The following is a 15,677-nucleotide window of genomic DNA, read 5'->3' as shown; positions in this document are numbered from 1 at the left end:
GGCGTCTCCTTGCCGTGGCCACGCTGCTCCCCGTGTGTGATGTCGAACGGAGAACCTCTCTGAAGACCTCGATGACGTGGGAAGCGGCGCTCTCTCCCTCCCTGGGAGCTGTGACTCACCTGACAGATCTATGATCTATTCCCAGCGAGGAGCTGACGATGGGCCCAGCTGCGTACGACGGGGGCAGAGCTCCCGCTGATGTGATCGGCACAACAAAGAGTGCTCGCTGGAAAACAGACAACGGTGGTGACACGCCTCCTGCAGCGGAGCAGCTTCGGCTCCTGATGTTCTAGGCTCCGACTACAGACTGGCCGCAGAGATCAGAGAAAGACGAATGTAGTATGCCTATCAGAGTGAACGCTTGTAAAGGACACAAATAATAATAGTACTCATTATGACCAGGACATTAACCACTGAGTTGTGCTGCATTATGAACATATGCTCAACTCAAAGTTAAACAGGAAGGATCATTCAACAAAAAGGCCTGTTTGGGACATATTTTATATAAATAATAATTAAAAAATATTCATTGGAAAAAAGAAAAAGAAAGAAAGAAAAAGGAAAAAAACAACTAAATCGAAATCAACACTCCCCCGACAGGTCAGCAGTGGATCTCAAGGCTTCAGTCTGTCCACAAACCAAGCACGTTCCCTTTCGTCCAGCTCTGTACAGCATGCAGTTTTTATGTTGGTAGTAGAGTACTATGGTAATTATTCTCATCACAGATTTAAATATAGAATTATTCATAACTTTTGTTATCGTTTTTTTCCCCCACTTTAAATTTTTTTATTTTTATTTTACACATCACAATGTGCCTTAAAAACTGCCATTAGAGTTCTGTACGGTCAAAGGGAGTCAAAGAAACAGGAGGTGGGGTACAGGGGGTGATGGTGTTTGTAATATCCGGTGCAACACTTGGCCCTCCGAGAGAGGATGAGAGGAGGGGAGGGGAGGGGGGAGGGATTACCAGATGATACAAGTGGATGACAGGAGCTGAATGGAGCTTAAACATGGGAGAAAAAACAACAGCATTTTCACAGCCAGTGCCTCAGTCTCAGAGCAAAAAGAACATTTCATGCTGTCCTCCTCCTCCTCCTCCTCCTCCCCGTCACTCATACCGCATCTTCAAAAGACTCTGCAGACCAGTGGTCCAAGGAAGTATGGGGGCATTAACGTCAGCAGGTTTCTCTCACCACGGTGAGGATTCCAGACACAGGACGGGGGACAGGTAAACCTGAGATGGACAGAGACGGGTGACAGACGTTTAACCGACTTAAGTGTTTTTATTTGTCTCAACGTACACCCTGACCAAAAGTTTCCCTGAGTTACGACAGAAATATTACAAGACTAACAGGTACTGTGAGCACAGAGAGACTCATCCACAGGGCGAGAGAGCGAGCGAGCGAGAGAGAGAGACATTTGATCTCAACCAGGGTGAGTCATCTCCTGAACAAATTAATACACAGCATCTCCTCTGCACTGAAGCCATGACAAACAGCCTCATGCCGCGAGTGGCTAGTATGTGCGAGATTGAGAGAGCACACTGTGGGTGGTGGCTGGAAGGAGCCGAGGACTACCAGTTCAAATTGGTGTGTACGCAAAAAGGTGCCCCACCGCTCCACGTGAACCAAGTCCACTGATGAACTGGATGGATTTTAATTGAGATAAACCTTCCAGGCGAACGGAGGAGTGATGCTCCAAGACCGGAAAGGTCCAGATCTAGTTTTTATGACTGCTCCCATGTGTATGTGTGTGTGCAGCAGTGGTGAGTCAGAGCACTGCTTTGTGAATATCAACACCAATTCTCTCTCTCTCTCTCTCTCTCTCTCTCTCTCTCTCTCTCTCTCTCTGCTATGACTTCCTCTTCCACTCCTCCTCCTCCTCCTCCTCCTCCTCCTCCTCATCTCTACGTCTGTGTCTGTTCTGGTTTCATCTGGATCTACTGTACCTTCTCTCCTTCACTGATTATCTTCATCTTGTCCCTCCTTTTTACTGTATAAAACAAAAAGGTGTCCTTCAGAGGCACCCGCTCTTGTTAACAGTCTACACACTCACCAGGTGGATTGTTGCCGAGGTGGGAAGGGAAGAGGGGTCATTGCTGTTTGCAGGTGGAGAGCTTGCGGATCTTGCTGGCTGTGGAGACTCCTTTGCGCGAGGGGTTGGATGATGAAGAAGAACGGCGTTCGGCTTTGGCCTTGCTGTTCAGAGAACCCCCCTCTGTCCCGTTCACACAAACTGGCTTAGCTACAGCTGGACTGTGGTCCATGTTCCCCTGATCCCGATGTTCCTCGGCCACTTGTCCTAAAAGCACAAACACAAGACCAATTCATTACACTTACAATTGTTGGCCGCTGCTTTATTGATCGCGTGTGAGGTAAAAGGCATGAGCTTGTCTGCGATAACATGGTTGGAAATCGCCACAGAACTGCTGCTGTAAAACAAGACCTCTAAAAATCTCATTTGTCAGCAGTAGCAGCAGCAAAATGTCAGGTCAGATAACCATGAAAAAATACGGTCTAATAACCTACAACAACAGGGAATCTGCCGTGTGAAAAATAAGCCCTAACATTTGTATGAATCATTTATGTCAAGCACGTTCCGGCGTGATTTTGCTGTGTGGCCAGGTGAATCCTTAAACGAGTTCCCACACTGTGACACAGTGGAGAATATTAGACATGGTGAGATGAACTGACAGCTAAAAAGAAACACCAGGTCAAACTGTTGTTACTTAAGCACATGATCACGTTATTTCATTCAGACGAAGCTTCCTGTGAGCGACAGCATGTGTAGGAGTGAATGCTGGAAAACCATTCATACTCCCACAACAGAACCATTTCTACAGCACTATTTTTAGACTGCTCCATTCACTTTCTGCGGCTCCATTTGGTTTTTATGTTGGGCACCACTTCTACTGTAGGTACCCAACACTGACTACTGCATTTATTACTGCTGGCTGTTGCCTAGCAACAGATAAAGGATCTGAATTCTGGGGGGAAAAGATACAAAGGAATTTAGCGAACAAGTTAAATCAAATATAAAGATTCAGTCATCAACCATTCATTCAAGTCATTCAACACTCAGGTGACGTTCACTAGTAGAAACATTTCAGTATTTTTGCAAACTATTTGTTTGTTGTTATTTGATCCGTTTGAATGTAAGCGATTCTGGAGAAAGATAGTTTTTTTCTTTGTTGTTGTGAATTTACTGCTCTTTGGAAGCGAAACCCTGACCACAGGGCCAAAAGCGCAGAGTTGCAGCGCCACCTGCCAGCACGTCTCTTAACCTGGATTTAGGGCATGACGCGTCAAATTGATGTCACTTCCCGGGTCGTCAGGATCACGTAGATGCCGTTTCGCGCAGTCATGAACCATACATTTTTTGTGACTATGCGCTCGCTGCACGTCCGGCGTATTGTCGATATGGACGAGCTGGAGGCATAACTCGAACCAGTCCGCTTGTACAGGCACATAAGACCCTGTTGAGATCTCTCCTTTAACACCATCAGTGAAAAAAAGTGGAGATAAAAGGCCCTCAGTTGCAATTTAATCAGCTTCCCCCAGAAATTCTGTTCATGCATTTAAATGGTATATTTACATATATGTCTATGAGCTCTATTGTTTAGCCCAACGATGCTGTTGAATAATGAATGACTGCTCATGTCTCCTGTCCTGGGTGTTACCAGGTTCTGAATGCTCTGGAATGTTCTGGGCAATGGTTGATGCATTGTCCAGGGACAGGTGATAACGTTCTGCATCAGTGCTCAGGAGAGATGCGTGCGTTCTCCTTTTGATATGATAAGTAGAAAGATAGAGCCAGACAGTGTTTTTCAGGGCGAGAGAATGAGGTGAGGGGTTTCACTAGGACACTGAATTCGCCTCTTAAGTGTCTGTCGTCATTCAAAGGACAAACAGACCACCTTCTTCCTTAACGTCACTTTTCTGAAAGCCAGTTTAAAACCACAACTTCTTCCTCATCTACCGATCCCAACACCAGCTCTGTCACCACGTTTGATGTGATTTGATACAGAGCTGCATTTGCACTTTTGACACATTAAACCAGTTGTTCACAACCTTTTCAATTCGCAACCAACCAGAATAAGGTTGTGTGCGAGAGCGAGAGCTGCGATCGTCAACAGCTGTTCCTAGACGCCCATTCCTGCTCTTTTATCAGCAAATTTGGATAACAATGCTTTAAGTGTTTTTCTCACTTGTTTTCTCAGAGCCAATGAGTGTAAGGAACACGATGAGTCCTGTAATTTTGTTCCTCTTCCCCGAGCCACCAGGATAATTACTGTCTTTTTTTTTTTTTAACTCATGGGCACAGATTCAGTAAAATCCATTCTAAAGCCAATCTTATCACATCTTATCAATTTATTGTAAAAACAATGATGCATGTAATTTTATATTTTCTCCACAACTATCCAGCGACCCCCCCAGACATAATCTGGTGACCACCAGGTTGAGAATCACGGGATTAAACTATACAGCAAGGATTGATCAGTGTTGTTATAGGAGGAAGTGGCTGACAGTGACTACACAAAACAACACAAAAACATTTAGTCATGACTGATTACTTGCATACTGTCTGGGCTGACACTCACCTGGCACTGTGAAGTCCTGAGTGTATATGATCTCATCCTCTCCGTCGTAGAGCTCGTCATCGTCCTCCTCTGTGTAGCCGTGCAGATCCTCCAGGTAGGGCACCACCGTCATACTCCGCCAAGGGTCCCTGCTCTCTGCGCTGGCAGGGATGGGCACGGGGGGCTCAGACGGAGGGTGTTTCTTACGCACCCAGCTGACAGAGATGGGGGGGGGGGGGGGGGGGGGGGGGCATTAAATATCAGATCAGCCTAAAACATTTTAATAGGTACTACAATTGTAACGATCAACAGGAATATGTAGACAGCAGCAGGGTGAAGGGTATGTCATCCATCATGGGATGCATGACAAATGTTATCTATCTAATCACTCACTTGTGTTGCCTTATGTTCTGTATGGAAAATCTTTTCACAGGGTCGTACTCAAGCATTCCTGAAAAAAAAGAAACAACATCATAAAAGGTGAAAATTAATCACAACCATCCTGAGCAGTTTCTCCACTCTGAGAACACAGCAGCGAGGGACAGGGCTAACAGCAGAGAGGAAGTTATTAATGAGCGTCATAATTTCATTCATCACCGCGTGTCAAGGCATCCCACAACGCTTGAGGAGTCAACGAGGTACAGTTGGAAAACATCAATATGAGTAACATAACAGCTGTACCAATGTAATGAAGATTTTTTGTGTGCCTCAATTATCATAAGGTGGGCTGAATCTGTGGGAGAAGCGGCGTGTCAGTGCAATAAGGCAGCTGTGATGCAGAGCCTGTCCAGACCTAATAATGTAATTGTCTCCCAGTGGGCAGAGAGGGGCAGCGTGCCGAGTGCTGATAGTAGAGCTGTGCCTGCTGAAGGACACCTTTTGTGGCACTGGGCTTATTTTAGACAGTGTAATTATGGACCGACTATCTCTCAGGTGCTGCGTCATCACACGCAGACGTCACAGGCTCACACAGCGCGGGGGATGGAGGCCAGATTAATTATTATTGCAACAATACCAGCCTCCCTCTTAACGTTTAAACGTTTGATTTGAATTGTGAAAGACATATTGTTCAAAACACCTTTAGTAGATACCAAGTCATTTCAAATGTAGAGGTAAAACCCCCTGAACATAGAAAAGAAAACCTGTGCGAAGCTGGATAGTACTGCAGACTAGAATACGACATCGGCATTCAGCCCTCATTAACAGGGCTCCTTAGCTGGTACAAACACAATCTTCCTAGCATTCTTTTTGGATTTTACAGGCAGTTTGTGTGAAGCCATGGAGACGAGTATATGTTTGACTGTAAAACAGTTTAATTTTTTTTTTACAAGGGTCAAAAGGCATTGCAGCATCCCAGCCCAGAAAAGCAAAGACTCAGTATGATGCATTTAGTATTCTGCTGCTGGCCCCAGATCAATGGAAACTACGTCAGTAGCTGGAGGGATTTCTACAGTTTGGAGGAAGCCTTCCCAATTTAGAGATCACACCGACTACCAATGTCACGGCACCACCTACTGGACACACACAGAATCAGATCACAGAGCAACTGGCAGGGACTCTCGTGATTTGCTCTGGGTACCTGGTCGATAAGTTTCTCAATCTTATACTCTGTACATGTTATATTCTACACAAACATCCATTTGTGGTGGTATGTGGTGAACTATGAATCCGCCCCAACAATTTAGTGTATGTAAACACGCCAGCACCTCTACAGTGTAAATTCTCCTCAAAACATTTAGCTGTGAACACCAACCTTGCAGCAGGTCTGACAGGAGCGGTCCACACTCCTCGGGAACAGTGTAGTCTCCTTTTCCAATGTTCTCAAATAGCTTATAGATGTTGTCCCCCTCAAATGGATACAGACTTGTTGTTATGTTATATCTGAATGGAAAGAGGCAGGGTTCAATTTACTTTTTACATTTATTTATATGGTTCTATTTGACTCTAATCGCAGCTCTGGCAAAGAGCAGAACAAGCTGACATGCACAACTACTGGTCAATTGTTAGTGTCGCTCTTCATTATCATGAATCCAGCACAACGAATCCCTATTAATATAGATGATAAATGATCTTGGTGATCAACGTCAACAGCGATCGTTGATAGCCCTACGTCAAGACGATATTTGCCTTGTTTTACCATTAATGTATTAAATTATTAATATACAAAGTGGTAGAAGTTTTTAATTAAAATCGCATTTAATTTGCCACCACGATAGTTCCATGTCTTCATCTCCTGCTTATAACTGACACTTAAAATGCTTTTTTAAATTATAGGCATTCCCCGACTTCTGAGAACTTTATCGTTGACGACTCACAGTGTTACACCCGCAGACCAAATGTCCACTTTAAACCCTGAAAAGGTGTCCAGTCCGTTGGCGATCTCTGGAGGCTGGAAGGCCGGCGAGCCCTGACTGGTGCGACATGTATCGTCCTCTGCAAATGGGTGAAGGGCCTGAAAAATACAGTGTATATGATTAGAGTTAATATGAGTTTGTGTTTATGTCTATTCAACTAAATGTTCACGGTGAGATACCTGGACAATGGAGAAGCAGATTTAAATATACTCTCATCCACTGCTGCGACACAAGAGACACTCCAAAGGAAATACAACATCTACACAAGTGGGCATTTAACTCAAGCATGATACTCGAGCTGCACGAGGATAACTTTTAAGTGCATGTTTTACATACACTACCAATAAACAGAAATGTGTGGAAGTGAAATTAGGAATTACTTAAGTTATAATTTGCTAAAATGTGTGAAAAACGAGAAAAAATAAAACTATTCATGGAAGGACGAACACAATTATCCTGCAGCCTGAGCTCACCTCTGCTACTCCCAGGTCGGATATTTTAAGTGCCCCATCTGTGGTCAGCAGCAGATTCCCTGGTTTAATGTCTTTGTGAACTATTCCCTGGCTGTGCAAATATTCAAGGCCATCTAAGAGTTGGCAAAAGTACCTGCAGGGAGAGAAAAACAATGTGCAAACACAACTATTTATCAATGTCAAATGAGCCTTCATCACTTGGTACTTAAGCTTCAGTTGCTTCCCAGGAGCAACCAGACATTCACACAATCTACGGTCAGATATTTTAACAGCAGAGGCCCTGCAGTGAAGGATCTAAACTTAGGCTTAGAGCAAAGGCTGCAGAGAGGCGCATACTAAATATAGCAGAGAGAGTGAGCGAGAGAGGGGAGAGAGGAGAGAGCAAGAGCAAAAAGAGAGAGACTTACCCGTGAGCTTGAAATACTGGAAACCTTTTCTCTGGGACGCTGTCCAGCATTTCTTGCATCCCACAAACGCAATACTCCATCACCATATACGTAAGCCAGGAGTCAAGGGGATTTGCCAAACCCAACAAACAGATCCTTTAATAAAGTGAGTCAATTCTTAAGCTGAGAGCTAATAAACTTAAACAGAAATATGTAGGCGGAGAAATAAACATTCATTGTCTAAAATCATCAACTCATATGCACATTAATGTAACTGCATGTGGATATATTTTCTGCTTCTCTTCATTGTAGAGGACATCCACCAACTGAATCACATTCTTGTGTTGGAGTCTTCTTAGCAGCTGAATCTCCCTGTAAATGGACAAACATGCATGGAGAACATGAAGCAAACAGAGGTGAGAGGGGCTGCAGCATCATTTCATATGGTCATTTGTCTGCTGTGAATATAGGCTGAAGGTCAGGGGTCATACAACACCAGCAAAAACATGGCACTGATGTTAGCATGAGTGTATTACTGCTACATTACTGGCATTTCTAATAACCTTGTTGGCTTGACAGCAACTTACTCATGACTCGAGTTTGTTAGTTAGTTCAGTTAAGGCTCGAAGACGACCGAGCCACATGGTTTTCTTAACGCAGTACACATTTCTGTATGAGGAACACTTGGCGCTGACCCCTGTAAGGATTTGCAAACTGTGGAACAAATCATTTTTGTTTTATCTTTTACACCGGGGTACTGTGGAAGTTTTTCCTTTCATTAACAATCATTTCACTATTCAGTTGTTGCTGTTCTGCTTCTCTCCCGGACATTCTGACCTTTCAGATTAGTCCAAATAATATAATAATTGTGAAAGGTTCATCAGTCCACGGTCCGGACAAACGGACCGAAATTTAGTCAGACCAAAAGAGGTTGTCGCAGTCTTGCTCAAACTGAACCATAGTTCTGTTCTTTTGCGGTTGGATAAAACACTTTTTTTGACAGTTCGGGCTTCTGGACCAATTGCAGGAAGTTGAGACAGACTTAAAGAACAGAAGATGAAATAGAAGAGGAAGAGAAGCATAAATGAGTCGTGGTAGCACATGGGTGGAGGAGGAGACGATGAACGATGAGGAGGTTAATATGGTGCATCCGCATTTCAAACAAAAAAGACTACGACCGGCCGAATTGACAATGCCGACGTCATAGCGCATGCCCATCTACAAACCAATCAGCCATAAATGATGATGACAGGGCGTACATATTCCATACACAGTTCTTTAGTGAACTCCCTCGATGCAATGTGAAACCAAAACTAACCGGATCAAATGTATATAATGTAATAAGGACATGGACCTTGGTTTGGACTTGAGAATGTAATACAGATCTTGACACACTCGAAGGATTTGCTGACAAATTATTATCTACTGAGGCAACATGTCATAAATATTGTTTGATTTTGTCAGTATAGCCCAAACACACACACCAAAAACAGGTCAGTGAACAATTGCTGCAGCAGTCAATTACACCAGTCTCATTATAAAGACCGATAACCTGACAGTTCACTTCGCTACCGGAGGAGGAGGAGTAGGTTTAACTCAGCAGCATGGCAAGCCCCCAGGAGACTCCACATTCATCAGAGAGCTGTGAGAGGGGACACTAATGAATTGGGATCCGGACAGGAAGAGCACAAAGTACAAACCACAAACCCTCCTCGACATTCTGTCCACATCCACACAGAGGAAATAGTAAGGTCAGTTACTGGTGGGACTGCAGAAATTAAGATTCAAAATCAGTTCTCAAGTCGGTACAGATGGTTATACTTGTTAGAATGAGGAAATTATTCTATGTATTTGTCTCAACACTGCATCGCTTACATTAATGATTAAGTCTGACAGTCTTTAAATTATCAGCAACTGCACATTAACAGACACTATTCTCTCTAAATGTTTTGAGAGCTGAAAACTGTGCCCCTGCAAGCTGGCATTCAGTTTAAGTCACTGAAGTTCCTTCTTCCTCGGTAGATCAGAAAATTCAAATGAGCCCAAATGCTTGCCTTCACTGAACGTGATGCCGAGTGAATTAATTTCCCTCCTCCATGGTGTCATAGTTAGTAGCACCAAAAACTAGCAATATATAGACATCACGACTCGCAGCAGAGCAGTCGTCTCTTTACCATTTGATTGACGTTGCATATTTAGTGAGGAGGATCTGTAGTGTTAGTTCTCTGAACATTGACAGAATTGTGGACGATAAAAACCTAGATTCTTCTATGGACACACTTTCCCTCCCTCCTGTAAAACCCATGTGATTTAATGTATCAGGCAATAACAGGTCAAGCCTATAAAATGAGGTGCGTCCGTGTCAAAAATAAATTGAATTCTCATTGCCCCTACAGTGCTGAGGCATCATCTATCTTTTATTTTATTTTTTTTTTGCTTCAGCACAATCAGTGCTACACAGTCTCTTTGTCCCGTATCACCCTGCAGTTTGTGGTGTCAATACTTACTACTCCTTTTACACAACCTCCCTACTGTACTGATTGATTGAGATTCTGGGCCTTGTCCGTATTTCACCTGCACATAGACACACACACACATGGGCAGTTGGTTACTGCTGCATCACTGCACTGGTATAAGAGAAACCGCCTCCTCATGCATGCGCAAAAACTCAGCTGCAATTTAAAAAATCTAGTAATGCGTAATCAGCAGCCTCATTTCAAACAATGCATCTCTGCTATTCAGCCGAACAGCGAGTGCAGATGACAGAAATGTAGAAAACCACCCTGTATCGGCATCACTGCTCGTTTTCATGAAAGTAATCACGAATCGGTGGCAGCACTGCCACTGAAGGCGTAGTGATACTGGTGCAGTCTGAGTTCAAAAGTGTACAGATGGATGTGGCGTGTTCAAGGCCAACAGACTGCAAAGGAATTTCAACATTTGGGAGCTACAATGGCACAACAACTAACTGCATATTCATTCATCTTTCAACGCTGCTGGTCCACAGCCTGTGTCGTGTTTGAAGCACATTTGCATGCGCGTGCCCATGTGCGCTCCTGTCATTCCAAACAAGGGCACGGCTTTCTTGGGATGTTGCCGTAGAAACAGGAGTGGCATTACACAATTGATACCCGTACAAGCATGCCCATCCCCGTGGCAACCCTGCCAAAGCAGGAAGTGTTTGGCAGACAGGAATGCTGCACAGAGGCTGAATGGGAAGGCGGAGGGCTACTATGGCATCCACACACAGACGGGATTTTACAGGCTCGAGGATCCAGCTTCCTCACTGGCTGGAAAACATACGGCCTCCTCCATGTGAAACAGATATAGAAATAGACGCAACACAGGAAACACGGGCAAACCACTTTCTCAAATCAGACAACACTGCTGTGGTGTTATTAACGAAGGGACACTGCAGCTTTGTCCTAATCCTCTATGCCACGCCTAGTATTTACCCCTTGAATGGTTTATTCTGTATTCATATCTTTGAAATGTCTTGCCCGCCAACATAAATTACAAATAGATTTTTACATGAATTACATGCATAAGGTTTCATCCCCTTTAAGTGAGAAAGTTATTAAAGGCACATTTGGCAGCAATTACAGCCTTGAGTCTACACCGACATGTTGATAGGTCTGTGTTATCGGCTTGGTTCATCTAGACACTGAGGTTTCTCACCAGTGTCCATTGCAAAACAGCTCAACCAAAAACCAAAAACTGTCATAGTTATTCAAGTAGTAGCATTAGGTGTATGTTTGTCTGTTGCCTTGCTAGTAAATAGATTTTCTTCCTCGTCACACTTTTCATGCAAAAAAAAACCCAACTAGATTTTCCTCCAGGATTTCTCTCTGTTTTGCGATTGTCATTTTTACCCTCTACCTTCACTTGTGGTAAAAAAACGACCCGAGCCGCCAAGTGAGCTGTTTTCAGACAAGGCAACAGTCATTTCATACACAGCGTCGGCCATCTCAGCCGTGGAGCCCTGCAGCCCTGTTCAGAGCTGTTATAGGTCTCTCAGTGGCCTTCTAAAAAGGACTTTATTCATGTGCACCCAAACAGAGACATTGAAACTCAGAAAGGTTTTTGAATCGTTTTCCGAATATAACATCATCACAGATATAATTGAAGTATCCTTCGGTCTTCATGGTGAAGTATTTACCAGGAAATTGACACCAGTAGTGGGATTTAGCAGATGTGGGTGTATTTAACCTACAACACACTTCGAATACATGCACTTCTGGTCGACAATGGATTTTTCTTTACTCTGAACTTAAACAGAGGGTTAACTAGAAGGACGCTAAGTACAACACATACCGGCTGATACTTCACACAAAGTTGTACAAACTCAAAGATCTGAACACCATAAACATTTAATCTGGCCCTTTAAACAGATCTGCACTAAAAGGTAATGGGTTCCTCCGTGGCCAATGCTGCATCACTAATTTGACAAATATCTAATTACTATTTGGCTTGAGCTTTGCCCACCTCCCATCTTTGCAGCCGTTCCACCCTAATAATATAATATAAAAAATATCAACTGAGAGACAAATTTGCTAGTAAATAACAATAAAATGGACTCATGCTCATGTTTGGTATTATCAATTTAACTTCAAATGGGTAAACAACATTTTGGGATAGACGTCAATTCAGTCGGTCTGGATATGTGATAAATACAAGGTACTAGGATCCCAACAAAACCGTTCTTACGGAGCTGTCTCCAGAGACTTTTCATCTTGCAGCTCTTATTTCTCTCCGAGTGAACTCATTTTGACAGTTTTCTAAAACGTCTTCTATAATTAGCACAGGCCCACAGCTAAAGGCTGGAGTCATATTTAATAAACTACCGTGTGATTAAAACTTCTGACACTCATCTGGAAAAAGGGCAGGGTTGGCGATGGAAATCACAGAGGCATTAAAATAGAGAAGCAGGAGAGATAGAAGGATATAGGAAGACAACTTGAAAAACAAGACAACTAACTTTAAATCCTGCACTGCTGATCCCATTAAACCGCTTCATAACTATATAATTTAATTTATATGTGTAATTAGACAACAGAAGGTTGTTGGTAGATACTACTTCTTACTCTGATGCAGTGATGTGGAAGTGTATTTGGAGTGTGTTGAGTGCAATTTCACATCACTATTGGGTGTGGATAAAGGTGCAAAACAAAATCACTTGTTGCCAACCCCAAAATGATGCTGCTCAGAGGTGCAACATACTTAAAACCTTTAACCAGAAGAGGTAAAACAAGAAACAACACGTATCATTCTTATTTAAAATTGCATGTGATGAGTGTGGTTAATTATGTTAAATGAGAAAATAATCTTTTGAAAAGCGAATCAAGAATTGATCAAGGTTGGGCAAGAAAATGAAAGGGATTAATAACAGATTGTCACTGAACTGAAGGGTCATTGTCATTGTGGCACCGTCTTAAGAAGCCGATTGACAGGCAGAAGATTCATTAAATTTTCAGAGGAATGATTGAAATGAAATAAGTCATGAAGATCAAGCCAGTGCTAATGTATTTGAGGACAATTGACCATCTCTAAGTAAAAAGGCATCAGTGGTGTTGTGACTGTAAACTGTCAGGTGCAAAAAAGAAACAACTCACTTTTTCACATTGGCTTCTCCATTGGGAATCCTCCTCAGCTTCTTCTTCTTCAGTATCTTCACAGCCCTGCGACAAAGTGTCTCCGAGTCCAGCATCTCTTTCACTTTGCCATAAGACCCCTCCCCTAACAGATCCCCCATCAAGTACTTTCCTATCAGCTTTGCCCTCTTCCTCCGTGGCTGGTAGATCACCTCTGTCGAGTCAATGCGGTGAATGAAAGTATCCATCTCCATCAGTTCATTTTCATTTAGATAGTCAAGATGATGCAGCTCCCCGGCACTCATGACTGATAGTTCAGCAGCAACGGTTTAAACCCCCTGTTCAAAAAATGTTTTCAAATAGCTATTCCTTCCCCAAGAGAGTAATCCACTGGCAACCTTTCCGTTTTGAGCAGAGTATCTTAATTCCAGAAGGATGGAAAACTGACAAATTACAAAATACTGATTATGAGATGGGGAGCAATCACGCCTGAGAGTTGAGGGAGAAGGTGGGGGGTCGATCCCAATTTGTAAACATTAGGTCTGAGAGGTGCAGACAAAAGATGAATAACCTGGTGGGTCCCGTGCAAAGTCAGTGCTTTACACTGTGCATTATGTACGACGTCTGTGACAAGTGCAGTTGAACAGAAATGGGGGGGGGGGGGGTTCTAAAATGTTATTCTTCTCTGCTCCAGATATGAATTTAATACCATACAGCCTTAGGGAGAGGCATATAGCCCTGCTTCAAGGCCATGCAGCACAGCATTTCTGTGGAGGCTTCATGCTGCACAGCAGAGTTTTCCTTAGGACACATGAGTGTTAACAGCTGGACCGGATCCGAGCACAGACCTACAGCCAAACGCATGCAGCAGTATCAGTTGAATCTCTGGTGTCAGCCGGGCTCCTGGAGGGCGACTGGGCCATCCGATGTGTCCCCAAAGTGTCCTCAGGTGTCCTCCATGCCACCGCGGATGCTACTGCCTGGAATGAAACAAGGTTCATTTAACCATTAATGGGAGCACACACATGGCCTGCGCTCGCGTCTGAACCAAGTTAGCCCTCTCTAGTAAACAGTCTGTCCGGACAGCGACACTGACTGGTTAACCTTACTGGGTTTCATCTCTGCTGGGACTTCTCGACTCAGGCAACCAGGGGTTGTGATTTAACAGCCCGTATCATCTCAACTGAGAAGTGTGTGAGTCACAGATTCACAGATGTGTTGTTTTTGTTGACACACACACACACACACACTGCAAGTGTTAATCGTTAGCTAGCCGGTAAGCTAACACGGCGCGTCTGCTTGAATGAACTAGCTCCGCCAGTGTACACTCTGGCTTTGTCTGCTGCTAGACACGAACACCTCCAGCGACCAGTGCAGTTTTAAAGTCGGGAGTCTGCACTATATCGGCGACATCTAATCCCCTGTAGCTCGGTGCGGACTGGGGGCGGCCGGGGGGGGGGGGGGCAACACAAACGGCGTCACACAAGTGTAGCTAGCAGGGGATGCGGCGCTAGCTAGCCAACTTTGCCTTTTACACTGAGATTAGCGATTAGCCAACTTCACCTCATTCGCCGGTGGAGCGGCGGGAATCAGACGGACCCTGTTCTCCGGCTGCACTGCGACAGTCCCCGTCCCCGTCCCCCCGCGACTAAACACCAATCGGCTCAAACGTGCGAACCAGCTACAGACACGAGAGGAACACCATCATGAAAACGCTGCTAATGCAAGCTAGCTGGAGTTGGCTAGCAAGCCGCTCAGACTCCATGTAAAGTGCTAGCTAGCTAGCTAGCTAGTTGACCCGACTAACTCTCAGCGCCGCGTCTCACCTAGATCTGCGCGAATGTGGGTCCAGTTGCAGGTTCGTCTCTGCGTGGTGGTCCGTGGTCGAGTCAGCGGTTCTCTTCGGGTCTGACACGATATCAGATGGATCCGCTGACTGTTCGTGTTACTCTTGCCACTCAGGTTGTCGCCATCTTGTTTACCTCCCCCCAACTCGCACTGACAGCCCATACGTTACTGCGTCAAATCAAAGTTGGTCTGTTTTCTCTCCACACAGTGAAGACACGAGAAGACCGTCAACTATGACTTTTTAGTCTTTACTTACTCAGTCATTTCAAGTAATATGATGAATAATATTAGTGGAGTAATATGGTATTATGGATATCTCATTCGTCCCAAGAGAAGGCACTGCACAAATGTGAGATGAATAGAGATGAAAAATACATTTGTTTTTTATCAGTGACATCATTTCCTTTCCACATACTTTCCTTCGACCTCCACGTATACTCAAGTGC

General features: G+C 44.1%; 1 protein-coding gene across 2 annotated transcripts; it reads right to left on the bottom strand.

The window, feature by feature from the left end:
• Window positions 1-483: 483 nt before the first annotated feature.
• Window positions 484-15,397, bottom strand: stk11 (serine/threonine kinase 11). 2 transcript variants are annotated; one of them, XM_035633771.2, is made up of 11 exons: window positions 15,210-15,397; window positions 13,405-14,363; window positions 8,081-8,164; window positions 7,814-7,903; window positions 7,407-7,539; window positions 6,895-7,031; window positions 6,333-6,460; window positions 4,973-5,030; window positions 4,601-4,794; window positions 2,056-2,301; window positions 484-1,234 (listed from the first exon to the last, which is right to left on the bottom strand). In XM_035633771.2, exons 2-10 carry the CDS (start codon window positions 13,686-13,688, stop codon window positions 2,093-2,095), a joined length of 1,317 nt encoding a protein of 438 aa, XP_035489664.1. In that variant the 5' UTR covers window positions 13,689-14,363; window positions 15,210-15,397; the 3' UTR covers window positions 484-1,234; window positions 2,056-2,092. The 2 variants fall into 2 exon arrangements, with proteins under 2 accessions (XP_035489664.1, XP_035489665.1); XM_035633772.2 differs by lacking the exon at window positions 15,210-15,397 and adding an exon at window positions 14,947-15,089.
• Between the last annotated feature and the right edge of the window lie 280 nt (window positions 15,398-15,677).

Source organism: Scophthalmus maximus, chromosome 5 (genome assembly GCF_022379125.1).
Source record: "Scophthalmus maximus strain ysfricsl-2021 chromosome 5, ASM2237912v1, whole genome shotgun sequence".
In the NCBI taxonomy this organism is placed as follows: Eukaryota; Metazoa; Chordata; class Actinopteri; order Pleuronectiformes; family Scophthalmidae; genus Scophthalmus; species Scophthalmus maximus.
This window is presented reverse-complemented; position numbering and strand designations above follow the sequence as displayed.